General features: G+C 30.6%; 1 protein-coding gene across 8 annotated transcripts in view; it reads right to left on the bottom strand.

Annotated features, from left to right (window-relative positions):
- Window positions 1-6,325: 6,325 nt before the first annotated feature.
- Rab32 (RAS oncogene family member Rab32) overlaps window positions 6,326-11,274 on the bottom strand; it is a 28,260-nt gene continuing 23,311 nt past the window's right edge. For all 8 annotated transcript variants that reach the window (XM_085191494.1, XM_085191498.1, XM_085191497.1 and 5 more), the window contains exon 5: window positions 6,326-7,545. In XM_085191494.1, the coding sequence (XP_085047620.1) occupies window positions 7,420-7,545 (126 nt within the window). In that variant the 3' untranslated portion in view covers window positions 6,326-7,419. The remainder of the gene's footprint in view (window positions 7,546-11,274) is intronic.

The raw sequence follows: 11,274 nt of genomic DNA, 5'->3' as shown, positions 1-11,274 counted from the left end.
TTTTTAATCATTTAAATAGGAGTGTGAAATCTTATTCATACATAAATTTTCACTGATGTCATTTAAATATTTTTTAGTAAGCAAGAGGCAAAGTCCATAGTTAAAATGAAAAAACACTGTACATTATTGTATTCACATAAATCTTTTTGCTCTATCTAATATAAAAACAGACCTATTATTTAACGTAACGAATTATTGATGGCCCTACACGTTATTTCTAACAGTAATAGCCGTTAAAAAGAACCGAGAAAAAATTTATAGCTGTTATATTCAAAATAGCATATTAAAAAACAATATGTTATACAGACACTAAAGGTTAGATGACATGTTAAATCTTTAATCATTTTATGAGTTACTATTGAAATTAATGAAATATAATAATAAATTTAGATTAATTAAGCTAGTTTCTACCTTTATACTACATTTTATAACAAATTAAATATTTAAAATTGAAATTTTAAAATTGGTCTAGCCCGACATAAGGCGAAAAGTAGTAACTTCTACGTTCTGTTTGTTATACTTCTATACTTCAAAAGGAGTATGCTTTAAAAAATAGTAAAACACGAAAGCGAAAAGCTTCTTGTATTTTGACAGAATAAGGAAAATGAACTGTCATGACATTAGCTGCTCCTTGCCCTTGAAGTCATGACACAAGGTTCCCACTGGCTACCTTGCCATTTCCACGATACTGCGTGAAGTTGACCAAGATAGAATAAATGTACTGAATTTGTACATACAAATTCATTTATAAATAATGCTTAAGTAATAGCTTGGGAACAAACGTGTCTTTCAACATCAACTTTTTTCGTTACCTTAATTGGGCTCTAACTGCCTAAAGGTGCATTTGATGACCGTCGTAAGCCGTCGTGAATGATTTTTTAGAAATGGTAATTGTGTTGTTCGACCGTCACGAATTTATGTACATATTAATGATAAATAAATTATTAAATAATATATTGAGACTATAAAGCTTTATTTGTTTTTTTTAAGGGTTCTGATCCTTTTAAGAAAACAAAGATGTCTGTCCGTTTGTCTGTCTGTCAAGAGCTAAAGTTAAAGTCCCAGGAAAGTTTAGAAATATTAAGTTGGACTTCAAGCCATATACTCAGATCTACGGCCTAATACAAAACTTACGTATTTCGGCACTGCGAAGAGAAGTTTAGTTTTGTACATTTATAGGAGCCCTTTTATATACTTTAAAATCTCTAATAATAAATTAGTGATATGTGCAACAAATTACTGTAAACAATAATTCAGTAGCTATCTAGTCATCAACCATTTAATCATAGGCAAATATTGACGCGACATCTCATTAGTATGACGCTTCTATGAAGATATAACATTGTTTACACAACAATAAGCAAACTAATATAAGAAAACTGTTTATAACTTATCTATGTTAATAATAGAGATTTTTTGTTTTTTTTTTAGTTATGTGGGTTAGCGTCTTTCTATAAGAGCGATGGTTGTGGGTTTGATATACACAATCAGTATAGTTATTATATTTAAATTATTTTTATTCTCACACGATTCGGCCACTCAACATGCACTAGAAGTCGGGGAACGGAATGTCTTAACACTAGGTTCCCTCTGCCTACCCTGCTGTGTGCGGGATACAGCGTGAAGTAATTTTTTTTTATTTCCCTGCTCTGGTGCACTAAGCGTGGGGTTGAGTTCCGCCCCACATTGTCTCGAAAATTGGACAGAACGTGGAAAGTGGGTGCCTACCCTTAGTATGGTAACTGATCAACGCCGTCCACGACTCCGTGTAATACTAGAGAGGTTCCAGCTACGTTGTCGTCCAAAGTATTTCTACTTTTTTAGTGATCACCAGCTCTAATTCTAATTTTTAAACTTTATCTTGGACATTATCACACGTCAAAAGTATAAACTACTTACCCCATTGTTATCCATTTCCAAAAAATCACAAACTAATTATAAAGGCAAGAACACAGAATTAAATTTTCATTTCATTACTAAGAATATTTTAAAAATTATAATTTTAAAATTTCAAATAAATTATAATTCTAAAAATTATAATTTCAATTATAATTTCTTAGTGTCCTAAGTAACAACTTCTCAATATTTTAGAACACACCTCTGGTGCAGACGAGCGGTTATCAAGTACTATATGTGTCCTGATAAAATGAGTGAAAAAACACAATCTCTGTGCAAATACAAATAAAAGGTTTCCAGTTCATTTGCATACTTAACGCGTTATCTTTTTGAAACAGTTACATCTAAAATCTCGTACTTGCATTATCTCTAGTTACATTCCACAACTTTCCTTGAAAAAAAAATCTAAATATGTTTTATTGTATCCCGCACATAGGAGGATAAGCAGAGAGAAACTACGAAATAATTGTTAAGACACTCCATTCCCAAAATAATTAGTTAATGATAAATAATTAAGTAATTGTACTTTCTATATAAGTACAATTTGATTGTAACGTTTTCCTTGTTACCTGAGCGAAGAAATAAAAGTATGGATGAATAATAATTCACGTTTCACGGGAATCGAACCCACAACGCCGCTACGACCGCAATTTATTAATAATATATATTATAATAAACAAAAATACACTACGACAAACTTTATATTATATATAATTTTTTACTTTTTATGTTATAAATAATTATTTAATAGCAGCATTTAAAAGAGAAGCTTCATGCTCATTTACAAAATTAAAAGGTCAATGCAGTTTTAACGACCCGTAAGGTAATTTCTTATCGTTTATGCTGTTTGTTTGTTTTCTTGCTACACGTAATTTTTATCAATTTAAATAAAAAATGTTTGAAAAATAAACAAATATTTAATTTTTTTCCAAAATTTTGCACAGTATGTCGCTAATAGTAGGGTAGGCATAGGGGATCTCGGAACCTAATGTTAAGACACTCCGCTTCCCGTTCAGACACTGCCGTTCCCCACCTCCCTTCGAATTGAGCCAAGAAAATATTAAATTAAAATGAAAATATGAAAATATTAAATTTTTAATTGCCTCGCTTCGAAATCGAACCCACAACGTTTACAGTCACACATTTGTGCCCTTGCGCAACGACTGGTCTCAGTTGATTTTTCAGCTTCACTTTGTATATATTTTAATATTTTTTATTTGTTACAAGTTTTTAATACATAAATTAAAAAGTTAATTATAATTTGATTTCATTTAACGTATTTCACCTAACCTTTTTGACCAAATATACGACATTGCTGTCAAATTCTAACGTGTTTTCTTAAATAGTCAGCTCGATCTTAATAAATATTTCGCTTGGGGCTGAGTCACCTGCAAAATAAAAACAAAATATATTGATCATTTACAGTGAAATACCTCTCCGACGTAACTACCTTCACCGTGGACATATGTCACACCAATTATTTCGTCCATATACATGTTTGTCAGTCTCGCAAAATTGTTAAGATCGTGTAGAACAAGTTTTTGTGAATCGTTACAGTTGGCTCGCCATATACAGGGTGGAAGAGGCAGCGCTTCTTTTACTGAAACTGCATATAGGGTAAAATATTTCCAACACAGAATTAAAAAAATTAATCAAGGTACCTCAACAGTTTAGACGTAGGATTTTTTTTTCATTTTACGATTTTTATCCATACCTGTATTTCATGTCACGCACACATACGTATGCGACGTTGCCGCTTTGACGGGTAAGTGTGTGCGTGCCTATGTTATACTCTACAAATGGCGTTTTATTTTAAAACGATAATTTTATTATTTATTTTGTTTGAAAAAATAACTTTTTCATTTTTGGGAATTATTTTTTCTCCGAATTATATTAGGCTTTTATAGAGTAGTTAAAATTGTGGTTTCATTTAAAGTGGTGCTGACAATTCCACCCTGTATACTTAATTTTGTAGGTACACCATTGAGGCCCGTTGTGGGCCCTAGCGTGTGACTAAACGCGACAGGTTGTGGGTTTGATTACCATTTGAGGAAAAGAAATATTTAATATTTTTATATCTTCGCTTTGGTGCGGAGGCAAAGAACGGCGTTGAATTCCACCACTCAACACAATACCACCAGAATTCGGTGGAATATGGGAAACGGAGTGTCTTAATCCTTACATTCAGTCTGCCTACCCTGGTGTATTCGGGATACAGTGTGGCCAAAAAAAACCATTTTAAGACACCGCTACTAAAAACGTGTTTTCTCAAGACACTGTTATTAAAAACATGAACGCTGGTTTCTTCAAGTGTTCGAAGAAAAGCGTACTACTTATGTTAAATTGTAAGCCAAGAACGCAAAGTGACATTCAAAATAATATGTGACTTAGTGAATTGAGTACGGGTTTCATAGCCACCGTAGTAGAATATTCATGGAACTGGTCTTCGAATTGTTATAGTATCCCTTTTACTCATTTTGTAGTACAGTGTACAGTCCGAGATCAATAAACAAATATAATATAGTATATGTTTAAAATTAATGAATGCAAAAAAAGAGTATTATTATTATTATAATACTTACTACTTACATTATTATGTAAAAAAAAAATTAATTAAAAGTGTAGCTATGTGTCATAATGGTGTTTTCCGCTTTCCGCTCAAACGGAATGGTGGAACTCAACGCCTCATTTTTTCTTACAAGAGCGGGCAAATGAAAAGGCTTTATTCCCCCGAACAATCAAATGGACCACAGATCTGGCCTTTTATTTACAATAAATCAGCCAGACACAAACTCATAATTTTGTTATAAAACAAAGCCTATTCAACTATAACAATTTGTATCTGGTTACCAGAGCGAGGAGATTAAAATATTAAATAAATTTATTAATTTATTTAGATCTGCTGTCTTAAAATTCCTTTATACGGTATTGATTATACCTAAACATTTAGGTAACATCAAATGCCAGTATATTATAAAATAAGCCACGTTGTTAACATAACCACAACCGGAATTTATTTAAATAGTTTTATATATTGATGGCTTCTCCAAAAAAGCTTAATTTAATAATTATTTATAGACGCTATAATTGTCGTTATTTATTATTTATAGCTTCACGCTGTATTCCGCATATAGCAGGGTAGGCAGAGGGAACCTGGGAACCTAGTGTTAAGAGACATCCGTTCCCACTTTCCGCTAAATTTTGGGAACATTGTTTTGAGTGGCGGAACTCAACCCCGAGATATGCGTCTTTACCAGAGCGTGGAAATGAAAATATTTAATATTACATTTCTCTGAGTGGGAATCGTACGCACACCCCTTCTATAAGCCCTGTCGCATTAAAGTCACACTGTAGTGCTCTTGCGCCACAACTGACCTCTAAAAAGCTTGACTGGCCGTTATTTCATAAATAATATTATTTGATATATCCAACTACTGTCATATTTTAAAATCCGGTTAGAAACGCGTGCCTGAATAATTAATTAATCTATATAGGCCTATATGTAGGTGTTTAGAAATATGTTTTGGGCGTAGGTATATATTATGTCAATGATAAACGATGACGGAAAAATGTTTATATGACTTATGAATAAAAAAGGCATATTTATACATACATTCTTTTAATATTAATATCGGCATTTAAAATTCCACATGAGATGTTCTAGACCTTTGATTTTAATATGTCGTCGATACATACTCATCACGCTTTACACCTATTTGACCTATTGCTAAGCTATTTCTTTATATCTTATAATTTAACAAGTTTATAATGATTCTAAAACTATTCTGTCTTCAAAAACAATTATAATGTTCCTTTTCAGGCCTAATAGTTTTATGTCCGTTATCAGTTTTTACTATCTCATTATATTATCATAATAAATTAAATTCCCACCAGTGGGATTTTAGCCCACAATGATTTCAAATAAAGTGCTAGTAGGTATAGCACATAGACTTAGACAGCGCAAATATCTTTAGAAGTTAACCGATGATTTATCGATAATAGACGTTTTTATCTAACGCGTAAGTGAAACTGACACTATGAATATGTAGATTATTTAATGTTGGATATTTAATTTGATTAATAATTTAGCTACATATTTATGTATGCGTATTTTGTGCCTACAATTATATACGAACATACTTACTATTATAGATAAACTGATCTTAGCAGTCTTAAGTGATTTATATTTCTTGTGAACGTGATAATGTAATCACAAATTAGTACTAAATTTGGAGCTTACTACTACAATTGATTTCAATCATTTAAGTTTACTCAAAAGAAACCAGTTTTAGTCAACCAAAAAAAAAACATTTTTAATATATCGTAATATATGGAAATAAAAAAGAAAAAAAAACATTTAAATAGAAGAGAGACGAGTGATTTATTACTAACCAAAAACGTATAAAAAGGAAAAATCAAAGATCAATCATAATGTCAAAACATTTTATTACTTTAAAATAACTTCACACGCTCTCATACAGTAATACTTATTACAATAAAATAACACAAATATTAATAATATACTCGCACTAATCTATAATAATATTACGTTATATATGACTCAAGCCGAAAATGGCACTTGAACTTTTAAAAGAAATTACATTACAACTACCCACATAGTAAGAAATTCGATCAAGAGGCACTTTGATACATCGTACATCTAAATACTATAGATATTATTATTTATTTGTTTTAATATAATAACGCACCAATATATTATAAATAAGAAAAATCGCTTTTTTTGTATGTTAGATAGATATTTTTTTTATAAATGGCGTTAGAACACTTTCTTTGTATAGTGTGTATTGTTTAAACTTTTTTTTTCAGGTTCAGTGTAAAAGGACATAATCTACATATTCACATACTCTAAAGTATTATTAACAATTTATACATAAAGTATGACAGCAATACATTTTTACCACCTTTGTTAAATGAATTCAACAAAGCTGGTAAAAATGTATTGCTGTCATACTTAAAGTTTCTAATTATGAGAAAAAAATATAGGAAGAATAACACTATTTAAATATGTATAATATGTAAGTTACATCCTTATACCAGAAATTTTCAATAAAAACAAACTCATTCACAAAATTCTAATTACTTGCATAATATAAAAAAAACAAGTTATTCAACAAATACATATTAAAGCTATAAAACGGTATAAAATGAAATTGTTCAAATTAAATATAGATTCTTAGTTGTTACGTGTGTTTCAGGCATTTCATATAAATGTCATGCAAACACATGTATGTATGTATAACATAAGAAATAACGAAAATAAAATTCGATGGTAGAGTTACTATAGAAAATACACTGCAAAATGTACACTAAAATTATTTAATTAACAAAACAAACAATAATAAGGAACTACTGTGGAACAATAAGAAAATGAACAACATTTTAAATAAAAAAAACCAGTGTACTACTTAGTTTTGCTTTACACAACAAAAAATGCATGTTAAAAGTTGGAAAACATAGAAAAATGGTAATTTTGCAGGGTATCAGTGCTAGGTCTGGTGTCGGTCAGCAGGCGCAAGATCTGCCGGAGCTCTGGTCGCGATTGTTCTCCCCGTTGGCGATCTTGTGGTCGAGGGCGAACTTCTCTCCATCCTTATCGTTGCTCTGCAGTAACTTATCGTTGAGAAGGATCTGGAGAAAAAATATATTTTTGTAATTGTATTATGGAAACAATATAGAAAGATCCGTTCAGAGTTAAGAGTTACACGAATCTCTTTTTTTTATTTCTAAGAAAATTACGACATTTTTATACATATTTTGGGGAAGTAGGTTAACTAGTTGGGTATGTTTTTTTTTAATAAGGTTTCAAATAATTGAATGTTCCAAAAAAAGGGCGAAAGCTTATTTTTTTCAAGACAAAGGCGTTTCAAGGAGTTCTACCACTCAACACACAATGCCTCCTGTATTTGGCGGAAAGTGAAGACCGAAAGTGTCTTAACACTAAGTTAACAGGGTACATCGTGAAGATAAAAAATTAAATAAAAAATAAATATTACAATACATTGCGCAATATTTCTCTAAACAAGTAGGTAGATAAATCATTAACATAAGTTAGTAGCTTCTTAGTAACGATGTTGCATAAGTAAATTAACGGCGCCATTATTTATAACGACAACGGTATGATGAAACCGCATTCCTTCTTGGATCACTAAAATTTAATATTTTAAGAGACTCCTAAAAGGAACTTTTTATACAAAATATTTCATTCAACGCCCACATATCAAAACAATATGTAATGTTCTTAATAGGTAACTAAATTGACCTTCACCTTAAATTAAATTTAAAAAACACCTTTGACGTCAACTAAACAAAATCTAGAAATATAAACCCCAAAAGATCACCTTGTCCAAATTTTATAAAAAAAGTAAAGCCATAAAAATGCTGACTTATCGGTGACATTTCCACATAAATGACAGCAATAAGCTTTTTATTATTACAAAAGTATTAGTTTGTTTATTCAAAATGAAATAGCTTATACTATACGACTTTTCTTTTAGACTTTTTAGGCTGAAAATTTTGAGAGAAATATTTATTATATAAGCATAATAAAATAACAATCTCTTAACTACAGATTTTAACAAATTTATGAATAACATCAACTATCAACGCGATACAGCGTAAAACTAAAGAAAAACAAATGTCTCCTTTTCAAATAAAACAAAACCCCCCTCATAATATGAAAAAAATATAAATATTAAAAAAGGCGGCGTACTTAAGCTATAGCTATAAAATAATATCAAGCTAAAATCTACACGACGAACCAGTCCAAATACCAGAATGCGTTGAACTTCTGGATGTTTCCATTCGAAACCGGTTGTTTCATGGAAAATGGATAATAGTTTGGATACATTTGATTATTTTTATTGTATTTACTTTTTTAACTTAACGACTATACGTTATCGCCGTGAGATTTTTTAGGTGGTTCCTCGTTCTAAAATAGTGAAGACTTTAGTTACAAAATTTCGACCAAAAATGAAAAACAGAAGATGATTTACCTATTCGTCAAAATGTGAAAAATATACTAAAGCAGAGTTTGTCTTTCTCGATAATTTGTTTTAACAAGGCTAAAATAATCACATGCATAATTGATGCAATGATTGAATTACTTATACCTAAGTATCGACAATGACTACATTAAAGTAACAAGAGACAAATGGAGAGAATCTATTGATATATTAACCCATCACCTCTTTCCATTTTTATAGAAACATTGTGGGATGCCTTACATAAAGTAAACGATAACATTTAAAATTTGGACAGTTTTCTGAAACCGGTCAATGTCTCAAAAACTGAGCGCAGAAAGTGAAAATCGAGGACTATTTTCGGGATACAGGTGAATCTACAGTCATCGCGTGCGTGAACGAGTTAAACACGGTGGTATTTTAATAGTATTCTAATGTAAATATAATTATTATTTGTAAAACCATCACATCCAATGACGATCATTAATTGAAAATGTAATTTAGTTAGTTCACGTCGCAAGCGTATTACATTATGATTAATTTCATATTAATAATCTAGCAGCCGCTATATAATACAACGAATTTTTTTTTCAGCTTCACGCTTCGTAGTGTCAGGACACTTCGTTTTTCATTTTCGGTCGGATGAAGCATTGCGTGTTGAGTTAATTTTTAAAATCTTATAAATTTGACATAAATTACATACATATATTTTAACAAATGTTATTAATATTCATATCATAGTTTTAATATTCTACGTCTTATAAATAATATATGTATGTATAAATAATATTAGTTATATACATCTATATTTAAGTATTTTTAATTAAATCAGTAATAAAAAATTGGACTGAGATGGATTGGCTATTGAAAGAATAATATTTTGTATCGACTTCCACACTCTTTTTCCTCCACCATAGTACTAACCTATATGGTAACGATTTATAATTGCTAAAATTGAATTAGCAAACAATAAGAAACTGCTAATTAAATTTCTTGTAAAAATAATTTTTAATCTTTATCATTAAAAAAAATCTGGTTAATCGTGGACTTGTGGCGCAGAGACGCACAAGTGTATGCTATGTAAACGCGACTGGTTGTAGGTACGATCACCATTCGAAGAAATGAAATATTAAATTACTTTTCATTTCATGGCTCTGATGTGGAGGCAAAGCGCGGCACTGAACTCCCACAAACAACACGAAATGCCTCATTATTTTGAAGAAAAGTGAGTGTCTTAACACTACGTTCCCTCTTCCTACCCTGCTGTGTACGGGATACAGTCTGAAGTTGATTTTAATCATTGAAAAGCTTCATTTGGATCGATGTGCATATACGTTGGCTAGTCTCATATTTGATGGGTAGGTACTTAATAACTATTTGATACTTAATTAGATTAGACATCACGAAATATTTTTTTGCCTTTGGACGACAAGCCCAAATATTAAGCTTATCGAAAACTACTTATGCTTAACGTGATTTTGTACACAATTATGTATTTAAAAATAAAGTCGACATGTTGTGTCATATTTTGAAAGTATTCTGAGAATTATAATTATATACTATTGAGAAATACCTTGAATTACCCACGTAAATACATATATTATATATAGAAGGCAGAAACAGAGGGAACCTGGTGACCTAGTATTAAGACACTCCGTTCTCATTAAAACACTTCTGTTTCCCATTTTCCTCAAAATTCTGGATTTTTGTGTGTTGAATGGCGGAATTCAACGCAGCGCTTTGCCTCGACATCTAAGTGAGTAATAAATATTTTATTTCCTGTCGCATCTATTGTCGCACGCTTATGCTCCTGCCCCACGACTGGCGTACAAAACAACATATTGTTATTATGGAAATGTACAATTGACAACATTTCGAATAAAATATTCACTAAAAACTGAACATAGTAATTCATTTTTTTAATTATTCATATAAACTATGATAAATTGACATGTAATTGCTATTACACTTAGCATTTACAAACGTATCTTTTAAAACACATAAATAACTTGAATTTATCTAAAACTATTTAATATTAATGGTAATAGATGTTATAAATTTATCTAAACACGAAGTGTTTTTTTGCCTTAGGAAATAATAATTATTTATGGTCTACCTGTCTGTCTAGATCTATAATCTCGGAAATTATTATTTTGGAAATTACATTTTAAAAAATATTAAAGCTTGTTATATCGAAAAAATTTTACTTGAAACGGATTGATACTATATATGACACCTTAAGTCACAATAATATTTTGGATATGTGGCATGGATAGAGAACCTAAAGTTAAGACACTCAGTTTCCCACTTTCTTCTCAATTAGAAACATTACATGTGGAATGTTGAAACGACGGGAAAATAAAAATAATCAATTCCTTGGAGTGGGAATAGAACTCAC

This window comes from Heliconius melpomene, chromosome 10 (assembly GCF_056956725.1).
Source record: "Heliconius melpomene rosina isolate 202511_hmr_F chromosome 10, ASM5695672v1, whole genome shotgun sequence".
Lineage (NCBI taxonomy): Eukaryota > Metazoa > Arthropoda > Insecta > Lepidoptera > Nymphalidae > Heliconius > Heliconius melpomene.
Note: the sequence above shows the minus strand (reverse complement) of the source record. Positions and strands in the feature narration are given on the sequence as shown.